Source organism: Macrosteles quadrilineatus, unplaced genomic scaffold, assembly GCF_028750875.1.
Source record: "Macrosteles quadrilineatus isolate MER2022 unplaced genomic scaffold, UCM_ALF_1.0 Scaffold_2__2_contigs__length_208266976, whole genome shotgun sequence".
NCBI classification, from domain to species: domain Eukaryota; kingdom Metazoa; phylum Arthropoda; class Insecta; order Hemiptera; family Cicadellidae; genus Macrosteles; species Macrosteles quadrilineatus.
The window spans coordinates 135552596-135579554 of NW_026542595.1; the positions used below are offsets into that span (position 1 = coordinate 135552596).

Genomic DNA, 26959 nt, shown 5'->3' on the forward strand with positions numbered 1-26959 from the left:
TGATTCGTAAAAAAGTTCTCTTTTTTTGTTTTGATCCTGTCTCATCTTGGGTTTTAAACTAATCTTTTCATGAAACTCATGTGCCTTGTATTAGGCTATTGTATTTTCCTTTTTATCAAAAGGTCACTGTTCGATCCTGATATAAGCTAGCAGCTTTTTGATGGTTCAAAACTGGACTCAGCTTTTCTTGATCATTGGGCTTTTAATAAATTGTACTGACTGGAAAAGTCTCAGTCAGTAAACAAAGCTACATAAGGCAGTTACTTCATTCTACAGTACTTCCATCCTTCACCCATATTAACGTCAAACAATTGGCAATGGCAATACTATACAACCATAATAAAGGGTTAACAATCTTACAAAATCCATCCCATCAGTAGTTGACACATTTTGGAAAACGAAAGTAAAATATCTTAAGACTCATCTGACTGGTGCGTGTGAGATCTATCAGCTTAGCTCACGACGCGCCAAATCTGACGGCCCATTTCACTTTCCCGCGTTTTGTCGCGCCCCCGCCAAAAGTTAGGTAACTGTCACGGCCTCACTTCTCTCTTCTCTCAGAGTTTCAGATGTGAAAGAGAATCTGACGTCTGAGCGGTAAACCGGTCGTTTACCACCAAAATGGGAAGGCGCAACGCACTTCCCGCCACTTTCTCCACGCATAAGCGGTGCGTTTGTTCTTCAATACGCAGTTAGATACACTTGAGAAGAACACATTCTAAATGGGTTCGTTTATGAGTTGACGTTATTACCAACTTTGTACCACTACGCCTGAAAACTGAAATTGAATCATAAAAATAATTCAATGAGCGGCTATGTATTTCGTTATATCACAGATAATAGAACACCACTAATAGGTTCCTTAGTCTATGGTCATGCAAACACCTCTTAGACGGCTGAAGCAATCGTATTCAAATTTCGCATGGTGATAAAGACCATATCGTTGAATGCCAACATCTATATGGCGTTAAAAATTCTCATAGGAATCCGTCCCACACGATCTCAAAGTTTTAATGCAATCCTTGGAAGCAGCATTTGGCACTTAAACGCACGATTGCCTAAGCTTTTAGACAAAGGCATAAGATCAGCTTTTAACTTTTAAAAGAAGTATCAGGTGATCAGTAACCTACATCAACTGGTAGAATAATTTTGTACATGTCAAACATAGTCACGATTGTTATGTATTATTTTAAAGCGTGATGAATTCTTGGGTTCAGTTTAGTTAAATATTCATGAAAAAACAATAATTTATTAGTTATCGGTATTTACACATCCAAAATATAAATCAAACCGAATATAATACATAAATGAAAATGTTTTTGCACAAGATTTGGTCAGAGTCAACGCCGTGGTTTCAACGACTCAAACTTCCAATATTCAATTAAGGAGAAACTCTCAGAATGTTTTCGAGTATTTTAACCAAACACATTCAACTCGATGTTCTGAGAATTTAATCTTTATTAAGAAAGTTATTTGATAACAGGCTTCCTAATCCTAATGTACTGGTGGAACCGGATTTTTGCACATTAGCCAAAAGCCATTTCGGATGACAAAAACGTCAAGTTAGCCTTGGATTTGGGCTTATCTGGAATTAAATAGGAACCAGCTGTCTTCAGTTGGAATGTACCAATAAAATGGTAATATTATTTTTGTTCCGTAGTTTTTTCTGCTCAATACCCGGCGAATATCCAGTTGTTTCATTATTTTCCCACTTAATTGATTATTATTTCTTAGGTAAATTAACCAGTCGCAACTATGACCAGTCCTATTTTCAAAAATGTTTCTTTTCTTCGAAAACGGCAATCGCCATTACATTCACATTAAACTTACCACTGCCTGCATAAGATATCTTATTAACGACACGTGTGTATTTAAACTACAGAAAAACAAATGGGAACGTAGGCCATTTGCCATTGTATTGACCATTTACTTTTCTAAAGAGTTTATTTCTTATCAGAATACATACTAAACGAATAAGAAAGAGAAATATTGTATTAGTTTGTATACATTTAATCTTTTAATGGATTGATACTTTTCATAATTCACAAAATATATGTGAAATATTACTTTACATCAAACTTATAAGCAACAAAATTGGAATGTTAAATATTATTATGCTGATGATAGAATTTTAATTCCATGAGGATAACACAGACTTTGAAAGCCCGTAGGGAGGATTCCCAAATGAATTATTCAAAAATATTTCCTATTAAGTATCTTCAGGCTACAAGGAAGCAGTCTTTAAAATTCCATCCTATTAATATCTTTTAGTATCTGAGAAATTAGTTTTTCTTTTTCAAAAAATACCTTAGGCTTTGATATTATGTTTGTATTCGTGGTAATATACATTGACTGACACAGGGTGACTTATGATAAAATTGACACCTAATTAAAACGTAGGTCTTGTGAAGTTTTGGAAAAAATATTATTGATTTAATGCGTTGACAAAGATTAATTATGGATGTATTTAACACATCAATATTGTTACTTTCTATTCAAATTGAGATACTTCGGTGCGTATGTTTAGCCAAACGCAGAGTGTATATGAGTAAAATATAAGTATAAAAAATACCTAGTTTAGCTTTGTTCCTGACTATTAACGGTTTCTCTAAGCAGGACCGCATACTATAGTCCGTACACAAAATGTAGGCGGTTTTAAAGAAAGTCTCTCCACCGTTTTTTTTTTTTTTTTTTTTTAATATGATGCAGCTGATTGACGTTTTGGCAAACCTCAGCTGCTGAGCTATGGTTTTAGGTAGGATCAAGTGGAGGAGATCGATTTCTTTCCCTAAAACACCATAAGTTTCTGAGCCCCGATGACGGACAGGTCCAATGTTGAACCATCAAAAGCTTTACTTTACTCATCGAACCAGTTACCTTCGATTACCAGGCAAACACTTACCATCCAGCTTATGATAAATCTCATCAATGTATTACCAATGACATTATTGATATACAGTTGATTACTTCTTCCTACGACACTATCCTACAATTTCAATCCCGCTATAGCCAGTAGCCATCTCGGATTCCAATTGCAGATTACTACAGGTCCATTATGTAACGGTAGGCAGTTTCCGGATCCATGTAGTTTTACCCATTTGTGCCCAGCTCGCCGACACTAACCGTGCTGTTGTGTCCAATCATGTCACTGGTTTCTTCCACGGACTTTCTCTCCAATTGATAATCCGCTGAGAGATTTCACGGTCGCGGCGCGTTCGCAATCCGTGGTCCAATTCGACAAAAGCATAACCCACAGGTGAAGAAAACTCATTGTATCCCATAAAGTGACGTATTTCACCTAAAAATGCCATACGTGAAGAAACACACCTTTGACATACAGGGTCTCCTACTTAACCTGCTCACAAATAAGGAAAGGTTGACGATCACGACGACAGACCAATTTCTGTTGCACATATATTTTCGAAGATTTGAAAAGGCTATTTCAATAGGTTTTCATATTTTGGTAATGTTGACATTATGCGAACTCACTATCTGCTATTACATTCGACAAAGATATAAAGCACAATTTAAAATAATCTTAAAACCAGCAGGGAACACATTTGAGATCCAAAACGTGAAGAAAACGCTCTTGTGATGTGTATGGTTTTCTGCGAAGCCAAATCTATCTAGAAAAGGAGATGTTTATGATTTCGACATATATAGACCAATTTTCAGGATTTACATGTTCAGAGGTATTTAAAAAGCTGTTTTACTCGATTATTGCATTTTTATAGATCGCAACAATATAAAAGGCCCACGCACGTGGTCTTATGCAACAAAAATGTATGGATTTCCTACGAAGTAAAACCTGTGCACAAGAGGACAAGTTAACGATCTCAACAACTGTGTGTCGATATCTCTTACATTTACATTTTCAAAAATACATTACTTGAAAAGGCTTTCAAATATGTCATTGTCATTAAGTGCACTCGCAATATTTGTTAAGTAAGTGTTGTCTTTGCCCCATAACAACATCACGCCTTAGTGTCATTGCCCTGTATGTGACGGTGTCACACTGTACAGTATAGGACATCAGCAATACTATCACGTGCAGATCCTTAAACAGCAACTAGCAACACAACTCTAACGGTCGCTATTGTGAAAAGAACACAACAGTCTAGCTAGAGGTTAGTAAAACCTTTGACTATTAAATTGTCATTTCTTCAGTGTTCTGCAACAGAATCATTATGGTGGAATCTATTGAAATTATGGCCATATGCTATGTTACTTTAAGTCAATTAAATTGCAATACACATTTACATTGTTATATTCGTGCACACGGAGGCACGGTTGAACTTGTGGTTAGTGCGCAGGACTTGTGTCCTAAGGGCACGGGTTCAAATCCCGCCAATCACCAATGTTTTTTGGTGGTATAACACGATGGTTCTGAGCCCACTTTCAGCTGCGGAACATCTAGAAAATTATAAGTCTCTCAGACGAGGACAAATTTTCTGTATTAGGCAACTCCTATTTACTACAGCCGATACAGAATGCAATTTAATTAAAATAAAACTAAAAACATCTTAAAGTAGATCAAAATTGTTATCGTTACTAGCAAGTTCATCACTTAGTAGGGTTGTTGTCATTCGTCCAGATTTTCACAACCCGGTGTCCACAAAAACGGCTATTTGGATAATAATATGTTTTTAATTGTATAATGAAAGTATAATGAGTATGTAATAGCAGCACGTGTATTACAAAATGTTAAAAATATATGCATGATTTTAATTTATAGTTACATCGCCATTAGAATTTTCTAACCCCCCCCCCCTTAAAAACAAAAGAAAAAAACTAAAGTATGTCTTTGTTGGTTGGTTTCCCATTCAGCCCAATCATGGAAATTCTGCATTTACAGTTGAGTAGACTGTAGTCTGTGCTACTTCAGCAGCTTACTACTCGATAACCAGATATATTGTATGTAAATTAAACAACTGCACAGTTCATAGTGTAACTGTGATGACCAACATAACATTGCCTTGGTATAGTATCTGATTAATTAGCTTAGCGCCTTTTTATATTAAGTTTTGAGAAATGCCAACAATGCTTTTAAAATTACACTTTTATCCTTATTTTCAGATACGTTGATTATTAATGTGACATGAGGAATGCTATAATTTCCAATTAGCTTATCTTTGTATAGTTTGGTTCAAATTTTGAGGTATTTGATACAAATCAGTGATTATTGTTAGCAATAAACTTTGTCAGCTGCTCTATTTACCAACGTCCGTTTTCAACGTAATTTTAATGTTTTTTATAACTATTCAATTCAATAACTAGTTAAACCTGGGAAAGGTATGTACATTCCTCTCAACTGTCAGAGTATTATTGATCCTACATGCGACTTGTACAGTTGTACTGTAATCAGACACCTATTTATCTTCCACGTAAACCCCTTACATTTAAGCCACTTATCTTAAACACAACCAACACAAAAACCTCAATAAAACGTACGGGAACACATAAAAGAGCACATGTCGAGGTGAACTCTTTGCAATTAGTTCTAATAAGCTGTGGAAGACTGGTCAAAGCTTTACTGCTAATCTCGACTTCAGTCGGAGTCGAACCTATTAAAAGCAAACGGCGGATTGCGACAGTCGGTCTCATTATGCACTAAGTGAAGGCCGGATGATAGGATGACCGGAAGTCGGATAACTCTGCGACCGGAAGTCCGGAGTGGGTTTCATATGCAGCTCCGGTTTCTGAAACCCTGGAGATAATCTGATATCAAACTCACAACGTAGCAACTCAACGAGACGAAAATATCATGTGTGATAAAGATATCGCGTTATCATATAGTTCCCTCTTTTTAATCTTTTCAAGTTCTACCACAGATATAAGACTATAAGAGATATTCTTCTACTCAGAAATCGTCTCTTTTCCGTGGACTCCTTATTTTTCAGCACAAAAGAACGGTATGAAACCAGTTCAAAACTAAGTTGTCTAAAAAAATACTGTATTCAATTTATAGTTCACCTCTGTAAAATGACAAGCAACAGTGTCCTAATGGCACTTAAAAGCAAAAAAGTGTCCTACAAATTGTAAAATGAAACTTACAAGCAAAAAAGTGTCATATAAACTGTAAAACGAAACTTACAAGCACCAATGTGTCCTTTAAACGGGATGAAGATCATTAATATCGGTATATGGGTCGTGAACACCCTTTATACACCTTTTATAGATTATAGTGTTTTGTGATTGGTTATTATTTGCATGTTGTATCATGACTTGACTGCTGTACAGTGCATATTTTTGATCACCTATGATCGAAACTTGTATAGATAATTTTAATTTAGGTGCAAGCACAGACAATGCTGTGGTGTAAGAATTCGGTACTGAGACCCCTAGTTCAAATACCACTCATTGCCGATTCCATACTACGCGACATTCGCACATCGGAGTCCACTTAGCTGTCGTTCTACCCTAAAGACCTCCGAATATTTTCAACAACCAAAGCGAGACCACCATGGACATCTATTTAATAAACATTTCCGGTCAGATCACAGACAACAAACGAAGGCGTGTAGGGTTCATGTCGCATATTATAAACAATCGGAGTCCACGGCCCATTGCGTCCTGGGCCCAGTAGTCTGTGACGGGCCGCACCCTCTTTTGTGGCTCATCCTGCGACTGTCATGATGATCCTGGGTCCGCCCACAACATACCGTACTGTCCTCTCAATTTCTCCCAGGACTGAATGACAGAGCTGTGGCAAATACTGTTACTGTGAGATTTGCAAGTCGTAAACATGCCAAAAAGTGCAGTAATCCCAATCTAGATTGATAGTGTTTGCCTAGTGTTGAGAAGATCACTGGTTCAATCTGAGAAAACTGAGCTTTTTGAAGGTTCAAAGCTGGATCCAGCTGTACATAACCATTTGGGCCTTTGTCCTTTACAAATGGTCCTGGCTAAATCACAAACTGATACTAGTCAATAAAAAAATCAATGATATAATTCATTTAACACTCATCCTTCACTTATATTTGCGTTAAAGTTCACCTTTTGACGTGTCAGAATCGTACAAATCTAACCAAATAAAATCCAAGTTAATTTAGGGTGTCCCACAAAATCCATAGAACATTAGAAGGGAGTTTTCGTTCTCCCCTTTTCCATCTCCCTAAATCGAATATCTATTCCCCGCTATCATTGAATGTATAACATAAGTAATATTTATGACTCTCTCCAGGAAAAAAAAGATCGTTGACAGGACCTATCATTTGTTTTCCTAGGTCTAGGACTTGAGTACGTAGTCAATCATACCAGTGGAGTACATGCTTTCAACAAAGTAAATTTTTTATTCAAAACTCTACCATAACTGATTTAGCAACTTAGTGAATCTTGGTAGCGGTTCCATTGTTAAAAGTATAATTTAACTAGCAATTTGTAACAATAAAACCTCGCACGAATCTATAATGACCTAACTTGACATGAAACCATACAATCTAGATAGGGGTGGATTGTCTAGGAAGCCATGCTATGGTATCGTCTCATTCTACAGTATATTACTGCCATGTTCAAAATAATGTAGATGTCGCGTATGCTCATACAATAAGAATATTTGGTCCTCACTCTATCTATGGTGTGAAGCGACTTTTTATGCGTAGCGCACATAACCACAGCACACTAAACCCCGGTCATGTTACTAGCGCTAGGTTTCGTTCTTATCAATAATTGAAAGCACAATAATAAAATCTCATCCATGTTTGGAATAGACGAAGACGATTTAAGGTCGATTCACACATATCAGTTTAGTCACAGTTCCGTTACAGTCCAGTAACAGTTCAGTCTCAGTTGCATCCGCGATTTCTCAGTCAACTATCCGTCAGTTGGTTTCAGTCAGTCTTCCGTCTCTAATATTTACATTAATTTACAGTCAAAAATTTTAAATTATTTACCTATATTCTAACAAATTTTCATTGTCCATCTTGTTAATTGTTACAAACAGTACTCAAAATATAAACACAATAATTTAAATAACAAAAACACTTTTTTCTAACCTCAAACAGGTCCGTCAGGCGTCCGAACAATCCAAAAATATCGGTGGAAAGAAATTTGAAACCGACTGTCGGACGCCAGCAGAGCGACTGACGGAACTGCAACGGATGAGTGTAGATAGCGCAATAGAAAATCCATTAAAGAATATTTTTGTTAACTGTGACGTTCCTGAAGTGACTGGACAGCGACGTTCCGTAACTGATGTGTGTGAATCGACCTTTAAAACACGTTCGCTGCGGGTGGGTCAGTACTGACCCACGGCGATCGAATCGCTCATGCTGCCGGGTCAGTACTAACCCACACTGCAGTGAATCAATATGTTGCTCAGTGCTAGCCTAGCGTCAGTCGAAGGTGGACCTACACCACGTTAGCGTGTAGTGTGTGACTTGCTTTGTTCACCGTTGAGTTGGTTCCCGCGGCCCGCTCCCGCCGTGGCGGCTGGGTCGGTACTGACCCACATTACTGTGAACGCCCCTCACTTTGCTAATTTTTTGTGCTTTATGACGTCATATTCAATTTCAATTATTTTTTAAACTATTTTATTTCAATAATATTAACATTTCATATCTTTTATATCTGTAATTTTTGTTTAATATTTAAATTTTTTATACTCCGGTTCTTGATGGGTCAGCACTGACCCATGTATATGACGTCACATTATGAAGTCATAATCAATTCCAATCAATTGATATACTTTTTTATGTTGGTTATTTTATCATAATGACTACATATATATTTAGAACATATATTTTTAGTAACATATATAATGTATTCAGTGGCATTTCCATTTTTTTCTGACTCTGGCTCCTGATGGGTCAGTACTGACCCATTATTATGACGTCACTTTTTGACGTCATATTCACTTCCGATCGTATTATATAATATTGTATTTCAATAAGGACACAAAAAGGAATGATATACAACAATAAAGTTTTTTAGCAATACGATTCGATTTTATAATTTCCTTTAGCAGTGAACGTGTTAAAGGCAAGCAGCACAACCACTCGGATACCAACACTTATTGCTAACCATTGCTAACTAACCGAACAAATGCCATAATTGGTCCAATAGCAATGTCCACCGGTCCCACCGGTCGCGCTGAAGAGTGTTTGTCACACGATAGAGAGTAAATTTATGTGACAAAGTTTGTGACAGACGAGCGTGTGTCACTGACAGGTGACACTTAAAATGACACATCTGACCACAAAACGGTTGTATTGTTTATGAATCGTTTCATCGTTTTCGGAACTTTTGTTTGTCGAACTAAAAAATGTGTGATTGGTTGCGATTATGTAATGAACTCTACTTGTGATATGTTGTTGGTTTATATTCGTGTGGAAATGAGTAACAGTGTTTAAATTAAATGTATTAATGGGAAATAAGGGAAAAGGTAGTTTTTAGGGTATTTTGCCTTTGGGTTTTGTTGTTTACTTATTAGCCCACTAAAACATTAAAATAGCAAATAGCATACAAATAAATGACTAGTTGTAGCTAGTTGTTTAGTACAAGAAAGGATTAAGCGTATCGTTTTAGTATGACCGTTTTAGTATCGTTAGTATGAGCGGGGATGAAGTTATTTCTCTATATTGTTCACACAATGATATTATAATTAGACGAGAATTGTTACTTGCAAGTTGCCAGTGTTCAAAGTCAATGATTCAATTTATGGTACAAAATAAAATTACCATTCTAAACTTCTGAATTTATTAAAATAAGAGGAAATGTATAATATTCGTCTATTGAAAGGACAATGCTCAAAGAGCTATAAAATATAGCATCTTTTATGGCCCATCAACCACCGAGATATAAAAAACTAGGGCATAAAATAAAATTGTCACAGCCACTAAACAATGTTCTACAGTATTTCTATTTGATTTGAAAAATAGCTGTAGCTGGTCCATATAGTGTTGTTGTGTCTACCAAAATATGAATAATACCATTGACCCAATTCCACAAAGTCAGTAGCTTCTAGCTTCTTTACATTTCAAATATTAGTCAAGCGCCACAAAATCTCTGCAAGTAAACAGCTCAAAACTAAAAGAATGCAACTTTAATAGAACTTTCATCAAAGACCACCGCAAACACTGGAAGTAACGACGTAACCGACGGCTTGTGAAGTGGCAGAACCTCACGAACCACGGTTGTGGTTGTTGGTTGCGGTTGCGACAAAAGTACCTGCGGTTATACAAGGTCGTCCGTGTTTGCAGAACTAATATACCGACCAAACTTGCTACCCGCCCAAACCACATTTCGGCATGAATTACATTGTAGTGGCACGTACGGTACAAAGGTAGTTTTGAAATTGGCAATCGCATCAGGCTGTTTCTGGCTTACCTACACGCAAATTACTTATTTGTGTTATTTTACTGTTGTAACTCGATAGCGTACCAGGGCTTCCATGCTATTAGCAAACAGCCTTGGCTAGTACGACATACAACTCCTGCTGTTGCATTTTGGCAATCTTCTCTCACAAAAGCCTGGACAATTTTTAATCTAGTTTTCTCAAAATCCGGCCAAACAGCCAAGAGCCGACATATTTATTTATTTTTTTGCTTTTTAAGTTGGTTTTGGTTACTGTTTGCAATTTTAACATTATTAATATTTATATACCATCAAGTTTGCATAACTGATTTTCATTGTTTTCATTCCTTGGTACATGCACTTTATCAGGACTCCATTCAATATGACTTAAAGGTTGTCCAGTGATCAGTTATGAAAGTTTCAATAACTTCAGGCTCACAACTTACAGTTAAGTTTTATCATTCGTGATTAAACTTCATGAATTACGTGTAACATTTTAAGCCACGTTTTATTAATAAACACCTGCATTATTCTTTTAAAAGTAATTGAGAACAAAAAGTGTAACAAAATAATATTCAGTTGTTGAATAGATTTTCAAAATGAGTAGATAACTCCATAGTAGATAACTTTTCATTTAGATAGATACTAAATGAGTAGACATGTTAGTAATAAATAGGCATCACTGGTGTGCATTTTCTAAATGTAAACTTGTCGTACTCGTTGAATTAATCGTATCCCTAATATTTCGATTTAGAGAAGATTTTTTAATCTTAGTAAGTCATGTTTTGTGTTCCTATACTTGTATGCATTTGAATGTAAAGCGTGCACTCATAATTAAAAAGACCAAATCTTTCAACGTTTTAGTCATTACTGAATTTGAATTGGAGCTGAAACCAAACATTGTAAAACTGAATATTGTTTATTCCATACCCAATATGTATGGAGTAAAAGGGGCTTTTACTGCATACATCTTATTTGAACTATCGAGTTCTACTTAGAGGGTTACATTTTTTGACCGTCTAAACACAAAATTTCCCAATTTCTATTGCCAATTAGTTTAACGTAGGACAAAGTAGAAAATGTGTTTGGATGTTCTCGCAATTGTAGTTTGATAGTGATGTAGAGTCATGACAAATATTTGTACTTACACATTTTTGGTTGCTAGATATTATTGCTTATTTGATCTCAAATATCTGTCAAAATGAGAAAAAGCGAGTTCGTCTTTGATGTGCATTAGAGTATTATATTGTCTGTGGTATAATGCTAGAAACATGCGGATATATAATTCACCAATAGAAGAAAATAGAAATATCAGAGCTGGCGCTAACTTATAGATCAAACAAAAATAAAATGCTAGGTAAAATAATTAAACAAAAATCATAAACTATCATAAAAATGTCATTAATAACAAAATGAAATTACTACAAGCAGAAAATCATAAGATCAAAAAATATTAGTAAAGATGTTTGGCAAATAATTCATCAGGAACCCGGCTCATGTAAGTTGAATACAAAAAACATACATTTAGAAACACACAATACCACTGTTACTGATCCTTTACATGTAGCTACTTATACTTTTACTAATACTTTTAATGATTATTTCATTAATATTACACAGGAATCGTTAACTGGCAATAGTTTTGGTTCTGCCAATGAAAATTGTAATCAAGTAGATAGGAATAATATCAAAAATCCTTTCCATTTAAAGGCTAACACCAGTTGATGAAAAAGAAATACCAACCATCATTCAAAATGTAAAAAACAAACCTGCTAGTGGTTATGATGAAGTGTCTATTAAAGTGATGAGAAGTACAGAAACATTTGTCCCAAAACCAATGTTTCCTTAGGTTTGGGACACCCTTTGATCTTTACCGACTTCTGGTGGGGAAACAAAATTTCTGTTGTAAACACTAAAATAAACTGTTTCTAACTACAAAAGTAGTGTTATAACTCCGGTATAAATGCGGCATTAGGTTGTCTCTGACTTAGTGGCTTGATAGTGAAAAAAGTTTGGTAAAATCAATAATTTTGAAATACTTACAAATTACAACCAACTTGGCCACTAAACGGCAAACGCACACCTCAGAACAAAGTACGAGCTACAGAAGAGAACCTACAATTCATAATCACAATTCAACACACCTACACCTACAAGTTCAATTCATAGCCTACAAGTTCAAGTTCTATCTAAGGTTCTAAGCAGTGCAACACAATTACTGGACGACAATGCATTGTTGAACTTTGACCAATCACACAGCGTTATCATGACATCATCCCAGCTGATTCTTGACAATTATTTTGCTTTATCAGATGTGTATTGTATTATCTACAACTAGCCCGGTACCGGTATTAGTTTTCATTTTCATGTTAACCGAAGACATCTATATATTGTCATTTAGGACTCAAAGTGTTAAAGTGGTAAACAACGATATAACCGAATGAAATACTAACTTGAAATAAATAGTGTTTGTATTACTTTCTTAAATATTTGCTACCATGCAGCTAAAGATAATAAAGCTATATTTCTGTCCGGTGCGTAAAGAACGTTTCTATATTTTTAAATTTTTATTTAGTTATGTGTTGAAGTATAATTTCTTGTTATTTCGCAAACATGACGTGTTACCCAATAAAATGATTTATTCTTAATTTAGGCATATTGCTTGTTTTCTGTTATTAGAACCAAAGAATGAAGAGTAATCAGTAAAATTAAAATAATAGAAAATATAATCAACATTACCTCACTAAACTTTGCCGGGCTTAAAACATATATTAGGCTATATCAAACGGTACACTTGTTTAAAATGGATGTACGATCCCATTCAAATATACAGTAGGCTATACAAATAAAAAACATTGTATTAGTTGTGCTATTAGAATCCGCGATGTTTGATACAAAGGGATAAAATGAGGGTAAATTTTCTTGAATAATACTTTACCTAACTTAGGGAAATTATACTAGCCTATGAATTAATTCAGTAACTTGATGTTACTGACTTGTGCAGTTTAAATAAAGAACTCACATTTCAATCAGAAATTCCAAAAGAACCATTGTTGAAGTGCAAACAAATTCTTAAGTGCGCAACTTACTTACTTCATACTTCTTACTTCATACTTCTTTTCTTCATCTTTGACCAGCAGTTGCTTGATAGATTGAGTCGATACTAACTAAACTAATATTTAGAACTATGCAGTCCATCGTCACAAAGAAAAATAAAAACTTAAACTTGAATTTACTGTTTGAATATTTACAGATTGGCGGCAGGATTTATGGTTTTTTGACCTCTTCAAAAAATTCTTCAATAGAGAAGAGAGGTGTTTTTTTCAGCCATTTTTCAATTGTTCGCTTAAACTTGCGGGGATCAAGATCCTTGGTACTAGCTGGCAATGCATTATATAGTTTCATTGCTAGTATCGGGAAACAGTTTTTCTTCTTACTTAGCCTACAGAATGGCACATCGAGTTGGTCTTTACCTCTGGTGTTGTAGGAGTGATGTTCTGCTCGTTTCGTAAGGGACAAGTTGTTCTCTTTACAAATTTAACCAAACCAATTTAAGACAAATTCAAAAACCAATAAACAAATATTTAACTTAAAATTTTATTTTGGATGTCAACTCACCTTTTCAGTATCCACAAGTCAATAGGATCCAGAGATGATAATCCACAACACTAGACACTACACACGCGACGCGATGTCCGCAGTTACGGTTAGCGGACAGACGTGCGGACGCGACCGACACCGGCGGACGACTGACTGCGGAGTGCGGACGACCAGTCACGTGATATCTGCCTCAAGGTCATGTGACTGATACCACTCAGACATGACCGAACCTGCCCCAACATGTCTGCAAAAGCCTCACTGATTAACTCCAGTCTAGAGTTGGTCAAGATGTTTTGTTACACTTTACTGTTGGAAAAGTTGGGAAACCTTAAACTTGGTTTTTAAACAACGATTTTATTTTAACTTACTAAATAGGGGACTGAAACCATACACACAACGGAACAAATAATATTATTGAACATACTAAAAACATAACATAAGTTCTAAATTTAAATACTTATAAAACATACCATGTTCTAAATTCAAATACTTATAAACAGTCTTTTCATAAACATTAGAATTGATCTTCAACAGTTTCGAACCAATGAATTTGTTCCAAAAGGAATGAAAGAATTATCATTCTTGAGTAGGCCAGGCCTAGGACTACCAGTTGTAGGTAAGTTACAACTAGAAGAGAACAGTTAAATCAGAATGCTTATCCTTTAAAAGCAAGATGAATCAGCAATCAGCTTAAAAGGTAATTAAAGTTGAAGATTGTTAGGTTATAGCATTGGGCTATAAATCCAGGGTCTGACTTAGGGGAGGTACAAATGAGGCATTTAGTTCAAAATTCCTTCGTGAACAGCGCTGTAGTAGAGAGCACTTTGGCAATAAAGGTTTACTAATCGCAAAAATAGTTCTGTTCATAAAATAAAATTATAAATGCCTCAAATTCAATTTTACTATTTTTAATTATAAAATTAAACTATCATAACCTAACCGAACTAACCAAACTTGCTGATAAAGAAATAATATAACAAAAGTTTAGTAATCAGAAAAATAATTCTGTTTATTAAATAAAACTAGAAATTGCTCAATTAAAATGTTATAATGACTTAATAATAAAATTAAACTGTAATAACCAAACCAAACCAACCAAACTTGCTGATAATAAAAAAATCTTGGACAAAAAGTTAATGCTACTAGCGGGATTCGAACCCGGAACCTACAGTATACCAGCCCGGCACGCTAACCATTAGACCACCGAGGCCGATGGCTACCGAACGTTTTGTTACGGTAATGGCGTTCCCTCAGGTAATAAGAAGCCCTCAGCTGTCATCGTAGCCTCTTCTATACCTCCCCTGAGTAAAAACCATAAATCCAGATGGTTCCAAACTGGACCCAGCTGTACTTTATCAGGCTTTAAAAAATTGAAGCTGTATAAAAAAGATGAGCTGATCTTCAGAAAAAAGCTACACCACGCAAGGCATCTAAAACCATTCCGCACTCATCCCTTATTCATATCCGGGTTTTAATGTGTTGGCCTAGTTGCAGTAGAGGTATTACAAAATTGTATATTTATTTTTCTCTGCCTTGCATGGCTTGCAGCATGTAGTTTTAATTTTTTTTCATTTTTAGTATGCATGCACTGCTTTGCATGTTTTGTATTGACTACTAGCTGAACCCGGCAGACGTTGTCTTGCCTTTGACTATTTATAGTTTAAGTACCGTAACGTTTAATTGTCTTATTGTAAATGAAGTGCTTATAACTAAATTAAAATACGTACGACAACTAATGAAACACATATAGTACAAAGGATAACCGATTCTTTATTATTGCTCTTATATCAATGCTAGGTTATGCTAGCTTAATTATTAATGGTTATTTTCATTCATGGTTATTAATGACAGCATTTTCAAGATGATCTCGTTCGCATGGCTCAATCACGTCCTGGTTGAAGTTCGTTCGCTACGCTCACTCACCTTTAGGTTGGAGCTCGTTCGCTACGCTCACTCACCTTTAGATTGGAGCTCGTTCGCTGCGCTCACTTGCCTTCAGGTTAGCTCGTTCACTATGCTAACTCGCCTCCAGGTTGAAGTTCGTTCACTATGCTCACTCACCTTTTGGTTGCAAATTAGCTGTTTTGTCATAAATGTAAAAGAAATAATAGTGCTGCACCCTGTTGGTAATCCTTGTAACTTTAATGCTATTGAACATCATAGAACAGAACCAACTTGTTTAATTGAAACAGCTGTTAAGATTCATTAATTCCATTTCTCATAAGGTTAACATGGGAAACTCCAGAGCCACTGGGGCGGAGCCGATTGGACGGATCACAAAATTGATGGTGTATAAACCTATTCCATGAAATTCTACACGTATGTACCAAGTTTCGTGGCAATCTGTTCAGCGGTGTCTGAGTTTATCACTGCCAAATATATATACAAACATCCTCTTTTATACTTATAGATTGAGTGAGATCCTGCATGTGTTCATTTCAGCTTTTAATCTTGTTAGTCAAGAGTGCAAGAAGAAGTTTGGCATGTTTATTTATTATTTATTGTTATTGTTTGACATAGCCTATTGTTTGTATGTAAGTGAATGGCCAATAAAATCATTTGAATCATTTGCATCTCCATTGTAATTAATTGGCAAAGTACTGACTGTGAATGTGAATGAAAGTGTTAACTTTTATTCATAGAGTGTACTATTATGAAATTGTGTTTCCCTTTCATTTTTCATATTATTATTGTTTATGGGGACATAAAGATTACATAGCTTTGCCCTTTCAGTTTGGCCTTGTAAAAAGTAGGTGTTTGTTCAAGAAAGAGCAATATTTTATAGCACCGCTAGCTCATTCTGTCTGTCACCGTCTCAATTAAAGTAAATCAAATCAAAATTCTTTATTTATTTCATGCACATAGGTACATATAAATAGTGTCAAACAATTATATTAAAAATACATCAGTCCCTGAACCTTAACTATTTTAACAAAATTCGTCCTGAAATATACTTTTTAGTTCTTTTGTGAATTGAACTACGGACTACGGGGAAGAGTTTTTAAATCTAAAACTAGCAACAACTTTAAGATGGAAATGAATGTCTACTTCATACGTACAGTAGGGTCTTAAGATGATTCAAATGTTGTATCGAGGACACAGTGTGTATTTTTTTAGCTAGGGTATGTTTGTTGAAAAGATAAGTGTGGAGGGGTGTTCTTATAGTTTGGTGTGTTTATAGTTGTAGATTTTAAATGTCTAGAACTGTGTCCAAAACCTCTTTACAGAGGCTAAAGCCCCACCTCCCTCAACCCCAAGAACCACAAGAGACCATTAATTTATGGTGGGCCCTCCGCTCCAAGTATGCCACACATTCTAATCATTATGGATTGCATAAATTATATATGGGATTCGAACCCACGCATGTAGAAAGACCTCAATGCTACAATCGTCAGTCCAAGCCAACTGAGCTAAAAAGACACCTTTTAACCGGACTACACTAGGCAGAAGTGACATCAGTATAACCGGACTGGATCGGCAAGAAGTGGGCAGTAACGAAACAACATTTCTAGTGAGAATGATTTGAGACCAGTGATCATGTGTCTAAAAATACAATGATCTCCCAAAGTCAAGTAAAATATTTGGGTTAGTTTTCAAATGATTCTCAGGACGTCCCTAATTTAACGAGTTTTACAGGACGTCAGTGTAACCGAAAAAAAAACACTATCTGGATTAGCCTCAGCCCCGAGAAGTCCAGATAAGAGGGAGTCTACTTAGGCCGGGGCCACACTCATCTTATCTCGCTGAATTTTTTCCACGGGCGTTACACGTGGGTTTGAGAGATACATTACGGTATATGGGGCAGGCCACACTTGAGTAAAAACGTCCGTGAACGTGTTTGTCAACTGAATTGCACGTGAATTCTCTACTAACATTCCACGGGCGTTCCACGTATAACTAGTCGCGGGGCATTGCGGCTTATGGGAGTGAACACACTCATCTTATCTCGCTGAATTTTTTCCACGGACGTTTCTAGTTTTAACCTGACTGATGTACTGTACAGTGAGCGTGGAGGGGAGGAGCCGGAACACGGACACTACTTGAGGGCCAGTGGGTTAACAGTATGATTATTATAACAGGTTACATACCTTGACGAACACAATTCCTCAGTCAAAATGACGTTTAGTAGTTTCGACTACTAAAGTAGTCACTTTCAAAATGGAACTGTAAAATGAAAATGACTACTTAGTAGTCCTAACTAGTCAACGGAAGTTTGACTAAAAGATGGTGGACGTCAAGGTACGTAGCCTGTTATAATTGATTACCAATTCCGGAAGGCTTCAACATGAATAGTATGATTATCTTGCAAATACACACAATAACTACACTTACATGTTGTTGTTAATGTACTTCATGAAAGACAAAAGAAAATTTTATGGAAAAGTATTTACCTTTTTTAAGAAAATATACACTTAAACCGAACACGATTAGGAATTGGTAAGTAACGACCAAAAGTAATTGTAAACATCTTGTATTAAAATATGTCCATTTACCTTTTAACAAATACACCACGTAGTTTTCATATCTAAAGGTGTAAGTTACAATAGAAAATACACATAGCTTGAGTATAATCATACATGGAAATTTGGCATTTTAATAATGAACCTAAGAAACTTTTGTTGAAACAATATACTAGCATGAGACAAAATATGCAACAAAATTTTACTTAAAGTAAGATTTCAACATAAAAACTATACAAGCGTACAAATGTTTATATTAAAAATGCTAAGTTTTGCAAACTTTTGAGCTGAATTTATTTTGATTATTGTTTAGGTATTTTTCTGAAACACCTGGTCAAAGTATTAAAAATAATAAACATCAAGCCATAAGTTGTCCAAACAACAAAATTTACAAACAAGAAACAATTGATATGAAAATTCAGGTACCTCAAAAACATAATAACTTTTATGAACAAAATGTACAAACAACTATTTACAATTTATTCTTTTCATGGTTACTTCGAAAACTAACTTTACCCTCTTTACTCTATTCTACAAAAATGAAACACGTTAGCTACAGAACGTTCAGTTTCATTATTTTAACAGCAAATTAGCTTTAAATTATTCAACATTATAACACCCAAAAATGATAGAGAATATTTCCAATCAAAATCATAATACGAATTAAGGAGGATAATTGTCATAGAACACCTCAGTTTTTCATATAAAATTAAGGAGGATATTTTTAGTCGACCTGACTGCAGTAGAATTCCAGAATATTTCATTGAATGAAATGGCACCAATAAGCGAATTAAAAGATATAAAATAGTTACAAATGCTCAAAACTCATTTTAGCAAAAATGAATTAGTAAAAATAACACATTAAGGCATATCTATCATACTGGATGAATTATATTGAATGTATAGGACTAATATATTTTGAATAACAGCATATTCAATTTAACCAACCTTAATTATACTTTGTACAATATTATTGCGGTTATAGAAGATTGTAAAAAGTTAAATCTTACATGTCGTACATAGCGATAACATAGCTTTGGTTTGCTGCCTTTCAAATTGAGCAAACAATTTATTTGCATTAATTATACTTTAAAGATCACATAGAACCATTTCTGGTCTTTACATTCTTTGACTATGGGAATGAACACAACAAGTAGATAAAGACTGAAAAATAAAAAAATAACAATAAAAATAGAAGTACTTTAAATATTGTATTTTCTGAGCCTTTAGGCCACAGACTAATAATTTTTTATTTTTAGAGGGATTTTATAGTTTATCTAAAGGAAATGAAGTACAGTTTTTACCATGTAAATTGCTGTTCTTGGATGAAAATAGTAGGAAAGTCAATGAATCCCAAAAAAATAGTTTGTCACTTTCAAAAAAATTCTGTGTTTGAAAACATTTTACAAACCAATAAGCCTACAAGTCATAACTCTAAAAAGTCTTATCTTCTGTACGATATCGATATCCATAGTGAATGTTAAAACTTTGATGGATTTCCCTTGAAAAATCTGATAATGCAAAACTTTATAAACCAGGCAGCAAACCATTTTACCTAAGTATAAAAGCAGCTACTGATACAAACTTACATTAAAGGGGTTAAAGAATACAAAAATATATCTCACATCTATTGGAATGTGAATATGTTGTAGTGGTGTAAAACAATGAATACATTGGGACGGAGTTTAAATCAAAGTTACAGCTTTTACGATTATTTCATATCAAGTCTTCATTATGTAGTATAATTTAGAAGATGATAAGTTATACAGTAGTTAATAATAAATATTAGTTATATTAGTGTTGAACACTTTTCAATTTTGTTTTAACAAAATTATAATTGACTACTTGAGCCTTTCATTTTTCATTTTGCTTAGTTTCCTTCAAGGAAATCAGAATCACAATCCATAAAAATATAATAGAATGTCTATTATACTTTAGCCTCCATTCTAAATTCAAAACCTGATTTGAAAACTCAGTTACTGTTTAGAATCCATCGCTTTTGGTTGGCAAGCTGTTTTTACTTATTTTTAGCATAGTTGAGAAAGCACTATCTCAATATACAAGAACAGTTTATCACGTTTAAAAAACCTTATTCTTTACCTATTGTTAAATTTAGATTACGAAGATTTCTGTATTAAGTCTTATATATTTTTTTAAATTACTCACTAAACAATGTGACGCAATAGTATAAATTGAATTATCAACTATTATTAGAAAACATCAACAAGTCTCAGCAAATTATTACTTGTTTTTTCTGTGAGTATCTAAAATCTTCTCTGATTTAATTTATTCGTTTTCTATGTTTGCATCACCAAGAGTAATACAAGAAAAGGCACCTTACACAGGATACAACTTAAATGCATTCAAAATGGTGTATGTAGGACACCAATAGGTATAATTTACAATTATGATAATTAGTAGAACTATTACCTGAGTAGGATCATGTTTTTACCAGTATACAATAAATGCCTCTGTAAAAATGCTGGTAGTCTATACAACCACAGAGAAGTAAGGTACAAAGGAGACTTGTTTATGGGACAACCGCACGCTTTCAGCTCTAATCGGAAATATACTTGTAACAGCAAGGAAGAGCCCGAGCGGTGAGCACAGTGTGGAAATTCATATTGCACAGGGCACAAGGACTTCCTCCGCCTAGTGCGTTGTAGTACATGATGGCAAGGGGGGCAGTGTTGGACTTTGTCCTAGACACCAACACTAGTGCTAGACACCAACACTAGTGCTAGACACCACTTAAGTGTGCCAATGAATATTTCCTCTATACCTTCTTCTCAGTGATACACATCTTACCAAAACTATTGTTCAGTTGGTAGTTGAGTAAATTGACCATCAAATGTGTTAGTTTGAAGATGGAAAACAAACCAGATTGATCTTGATTGTATATTAAATTGCAAACAAAATATTTCCAGAGGAAAAAGAATCACTAGAATAAGAATAGTGATTTTTGAAAAAAAGAAACATCATTCATGTTGTGACTATATAGAGGAAAGAGTGGATAGAAGTTTTTTTTAATTCTTGAGGACCGAGCAAAACTATTAGTTTTAACGAACAAAGATCTTCAACAGCCTTTGGGAAACATACATCTTTGATAAAAATATCAACTTAAGTCACACAGCTACTAGTATAGACAATTAACCAGTTCAAAAAAAAAAAAAAATTGTATTGCCGTGTAGTTGGGAGGCACGCTACTTGGCATGGCATACCGTAAGTCCCCTTTATTGTAAGGACAAGGAACCTTTAAAAATGAATTGTGTGCCTTATAAAAGTGTCTGTGAAAGTAAAAATTAAATTAGTAAAAAATTAGGATTAAACCAACCAAAAATATAATGACTGTGTTTGTTTTCCTAGAAAGGAATCATAGTTAATTAATCAGTAAGGAAGGAGAGCTTTAGTATTTTTTCACCCTATTGTGGTAAACTGATTAACGTTCCAAAAATGTTACAAAACCCAACAAATTTTTTTAACATCATTTTAGCGTAGCGTAGTAATAATTTACTCATCAACCAAAAAGTATTCAAATCTCCTTAGAGTTGACTAAAAAAAATTGACCGTTACAAAATTTAATTTGTAAATTTTAATTTCTTTTTGCGTTGAACTATTACAAAAATAAACACCATCAGTCTCCGCCCCAATACACCGGAGGTTGTAGGCACTAGTAGCACTCGTGTTGGCTAATGTTGCCGCTCTGCGTGTTTCTTGCTCATCACCTGATTGGTCGAGGTTCTCCCGCCACTATTGATAGAACAGCGCAGCCTCTGCTTCCTCTTCTTTTCGTCACTGGAGTCGCTTGTGTCAAAGCCTGAGTCATCCTGATCTGCCTTCGCTTCGTCTCCTGTCTCGCTTGGGGACAAACTCGCTCTAGCCAACTCGGCTTCGTGGTCGGTGATTCGCTTGAGTATGCACCTCATCAGACCTTCAAAAAAGTCGGGGTATCCGTCGTAACCTGCAAAATATCAATTGAGTCTTGCTGTTTGAATACGGTCGGGAAAAGTAAGCAAATAAGACAAGATGATGGTTTCTCAAGAAAGGATTGGAAAGGAATTTTGGGATGAAAACGGAACATCAGCCCACTATGGTTGTTTTCTAGCTGTGGATCAGAAAGGAAATATCTTTAAAAAAACAGTGCTTAACAAACAGATTAATGTTGATTTTGTGTAATAGTAGTAGAATACACTTAACTGCTGGATTGACCAACTCTTGCTAAGACTGAAATTCTTAGGAAAGACAACCATGTCGCTATAAATAAAATAAATGAAATGGGTGTCTTAAAGCTATTATACTTTGTTCACAAAATATAGGCGGTTTTAGGGGAAGAAATCTATCCCCTCCACTTTAATCTACCTCTTTGAAATAATAGCTCAACAGCTGAGGTTTGCCAAAACATCAATCAGCTGTACCATTTATATAAAGAAAAAAAGGTAGTGAGGGAACTTCCTCTCAAACCGTATAGTTTTTCTGAACGGAGCATAGGTTTCACCAACAATCTAAGACTGATGGACTGAGAGATAACGATGCTACAATCAATTTTTTCCCAAGAACTGTGGGTATCTCAATTGCCTTCAGCAATTAACATACCACGAGTTTACCACAGTTTGGATATTTGATCTTAATGAAACAGCTAACAATTGCAGAGTTTGTATTTATTAGTTCAAGTACTGAGAGTTATAGTAAAAAATGACCTAGACATTAGGGATTGTCGCCTTTGACTATTGATGGACCTAGTCATTCTATCCCCATGTTAAAACTGTTGCTAGTTTTAAATTAAAATGGACTTGGTTGAATTGAGCTCATGACAGATTGCGCTAATGTAAATTACTGATTTCTGTTGAAAAAGAACACCAACTGTTTAGTGAAGTAAAACTATGGGGCAACTTATTCTAGGCTATAGCACAGAGATTTAAGGAACAGAGGATACACTCTCATGGTACACGTCTAAGGCAAAGTCCAACACCTCCCCCCTTGCCCTTATGTACAACATTCACAGGAAGCCCCTGAGCCCTCAGTGATAGGAATTTCCACACAGTGCTCGCCATTCGGGCTCTTCCTTGCTCGTCACAAGAACATTTCCGCCCCAACAGACCAGAGCTGAAAGTGCACAGCTATCCCGTAAGTGTATTTCCTCCTGTGGCTTACTTCTCTGTGGATATAGCATCTTTTATTTACCAATAACTACCTCAGAAACAAAAAATAAAGTATAAAATACTAAAATAGAATTTCAGACACTAGCACACTCTGTAACTGGCTTATTCAACTATATTCTTTTAAATAAAAATTGGCGACAGCTGATCCATGATAAGTCTAACTGGGATGATATCGCCAATGGCAACTAAATAATTAAATAGACTAGTGAATATTATAGACCTGGGTAGGCGTTGATGTCAATAACAGCATGACGTCCCGTTGTGTTGTCCACCACCACGTCAATACTCAACAGGTCCATACCCAGTTTCTCTCTAACAGTCTTTGTTATGGTTGCCAGCCTCTCTGGGTCAACAGCTACACTGTGTGCAAGATATCAATAAACTTGTGAGTATTGGAGTAATGACTATTTTCCACACACTAACAACTGAAAATTCTCATTACATCAGTTAAACTAACGAGGAACTAACTCTGTTAGGCTACATGGGAGCGTTGCAACGCGCGTTGTCACATGCTTCAGATAAGCCTTTGCGTACACAAGACAGCGTTGCAACGCGCGTTCGAGCAATTCGTATTATTGAGACATGGCACGTCCCGGTATAGCCATGAAAGTCGAAAAGGTAGTTTTTGTTTGGGATTTGTACCATAAAAATAAAGTACAAAAAAAAGTAAAAATACCCCCATTGCAGCTTCATTTATATATTTAAATTATTTAATATTATGAATTTTTGCCTTTGTGAACATCAAAATGAAAAACCAAAGCGGTCCCGGGTAACCGTGACGGGAAAAATCCCCTAAGAACACTTGGGATATCCAATTTTACACGAACGTATAGCTCGTATGTTTGTTTTACTTTGTAGCCTAATCGTTTATTTAATAACCTAATTATATAAACGCAAGCTTTTTAATTACTAAAGCATGCTCATTGCTTCATTTAACGTAAGTTAAAGTATGTCTAGCACCTTTTAAGAGCATTGTTAGGGATTATTAAGAGAACCTCGTGATTACCATAAGGTATTGGTATTGTATATAGAAGTACTCAGTAAACATACATAAAACGTACTCCTCTCTACTCCAAAATGCGCGTTACAATGCTAACATGTGTACGGTCCCATTAGAACCTTCGTAACTCAAGGCGCGCGTTGGCCGAAGCGCTGTTTGATTGTTGTTTTTCTAGGACGCGCGTTGCAACGCTCCCATGTGTACATGGTCTTAGCATTAGTCAGAAATGTGGTAAAATTACATAACAAATTTGTTTTTACTACAGTAAATGGGAGAACATTGCTCCTGTGGTCACCACAACTATCTCCATCTCTTAAAACCACAAACACACAGCAAGGGCAACATTGTGATCATTACCAGCAATTACGAACCCATATTCTTGTTCCTCAAACTCAGAAATATCTGTGATCATCTTTCACAATTGCCTGATGATTGAGTTTCTTACTACCTCCCGATCTTAAACAATTCTTCAGGATAACATGTGCATATTTTTTGTGACAGATAGGGATCAGGCCGGATAAGGGCGGAATCGTAGCAAAATCAAAGTGTCATGGCGGACCTCACCTCGGAGACAAGAGAGCAGTATAGGGACACCGGTGTGATGTTTCCAATGTAGCTGCATCCATTATCGACAGACTCTAGCCAAATTGGGTATGATTCTGATTCAAGATTAAGTTCAGACTTTAGCCACTTAAATATTGAGTGACCAAGTACCAAGTCAGAAAAATGAGCCCAGTTAGTTTATATTCTCCTGATCGCGGAAACTGTCTGCAATGATTTTGTGAACAAAAATTCCCCATGTGAAAGAAGACGATTACAATTTTCACATGACTGTGGGACACGATGTGTTATCTTTGCGACAGTAAAACAAGTTTTGATTCTGCAGCGATTGCGGTTGATGATGGTGTCACAGTCAGAGATTTTTAAGACAGTAGACTTACAGCATTAATAGATTATATTCATGATGTTGTTGTGATGAATACCCAAAATATTTTAAAGGCCAAAAATTTAAGAACTCTTCATTCCTGTTTTATAGAATTTTTATAAGAAAAGCCTTTTTTGGGGAGTGTAATCTCGGAATATTAAAATGCTCTATGAAAGCTATATGTTTAGTTTGGGTAGTTTTTTTATGTAATTGTGATCCCAAAAGAAAATTATCATTACTTAGTTTTGCCAGAGTTGCAGTGGATGATCACTGAATAGTAAATACACAATAACTTGAATAGGCCTACAATTTTTTTTTTTTTTTTTTTTTTTTTTTTTTTTTTTTTTTTTTTGGAATAGAGGATCAGCAATTGCCCATTCCTACTTTTAAGGTTTTACTGAAACATTCATGGCTTCTCCACGTTTTATCACAGCAAACAAATTTCACGGCTCTTTCAAAGTTTTAAGGTTTTCAAGTTTGAGTGGGTAGACTCATTTGTTACGCAAATATCCTGCTGGCAAAAACTTGTTCGGTAACGCAGGAAATTCCGCCCACACAAACAATCGACAAATTTCCAGGAATCGCACAAGTCGGGTTGCTGGGATATCCCAGGAGTCGCTAGTGATCAGGATGGCTTAGAACAACATTAAGTGTCACTAGACACCACGCTTATAATCACTGCTCTAGTCGGGGGAGGTTATGGGGGGAACGATAATTTTTACATGGTTCTGTGGGTGCTACCTACTTAAAATTCTACTAACTACTAAATTATACGAGCAATAAACTAAGTAGTTTCGCCCTGCTTACCTACAGAGTTACATGTGAGAACCTGAAACGAACAAGGGTTAAAGTAGGCCTAGCCTGAGTCCCACAGAGTCTGAGTTGCACTAAACAAGAAATTTGTGTCTTAAGTTGCCCGTGAAGATAATGTAATGGTCGTAACAAAAAAATAATAAAGCTACTTTTGAAACGTGAAGTAGTTTTGTTACCTAGTTTTGCTCTCCGCCAAGTCATCTGGATCTAGGATACTAAGACTGGATGTGGAATCAGGTTTTGACACGTCGTGGCTGTTGAAGAAAATGCTTGCTCGATCTGTTGACAAAAACCAATATGTAACTAAATATTCACTAACATAAATCATGAGGTAAAATAAAAATAATCACTACCATTATCAAACAATATTTTTACCAAGGATTCACAGTTTTTTTTTAAGAGATAAGGCGCAGCAGTACAGAGATCATCTGCACACACAGACCTCCTTTGCTACACCATATAACCTTCTTGAATCATAATTTAATTGATTTAGCACAGAGAAGTAAGGTAAAGAGAAAACACGCTTATGGGACGTCCGTTCACTTTCAGCTATAGTAATTCGCCAAAAGTACAGTTCTAGGTGGAAAGTATTTATTTCAGAAAAGGTGATCTGTTACTTGTACAGTACAGGCAAAAAGCAAACCGGAAGCCCGATTTTGTAATCACAACTGCCCACAATGCTGAGGATGGAATTGTTCAAAGCAAAAAG

At 35.5% G+C, this 26959-nt stretch overlaps 2 protein-coding genes across 4 annotated transcripts in view; both read right to left on the reverse strand.

Annotated features, from left to right (window-relative positions):
- LOC128985324 (apoptosis-stimulating of p53 protein 2-like) overlaps window positions 1-14019 on the reverse strand; it is a 445246-nt gene extending 431227 nt beyond the window's left edge. For 2 of the 3 annotated variants that reach the window (XM_054404720.1, XM_054404717.1), the window contains exon 1: window positions 13911-14018. The gene's annotated coding sequence lies outside the window, so the exon portion shown is untranslated. Of the gene's footprint in view, window positions 1-13910 lie in introns of all 3 variants that reach the window. The other variant, XM_054404718.1, reaches the window with a different exon arrangement.
- Window positions 14020-18348: 4329 nt separating this feature from the next.
- Window positions 18349-26959, reverse strand: part of LOC128985599 (inositol-tetrakisphosphate 1-kinase-like) — a 68688-nt gene continuing 60077 nt past the window's right edge. The window contains exons 8-10 of the mRNA XM_054405224.1: window positions 26427-26529; window positions 23733-23872; window positions 18349-22314 (exon numbers count right to left, since the gene is read on the reverse strand). Of these exons, the coding sequence (XP_054261199.1) occupies window positions 22043-22314; window positions 23733-23872; window positions 26427-26529 (515 nt within the window). The 3' untranslated portion in view covers window positions 18349-22042. The remainder of the gene's footprint in view (window positions 22315-23732; window positions 23873-26426; window positions 26530-26959) is intronic.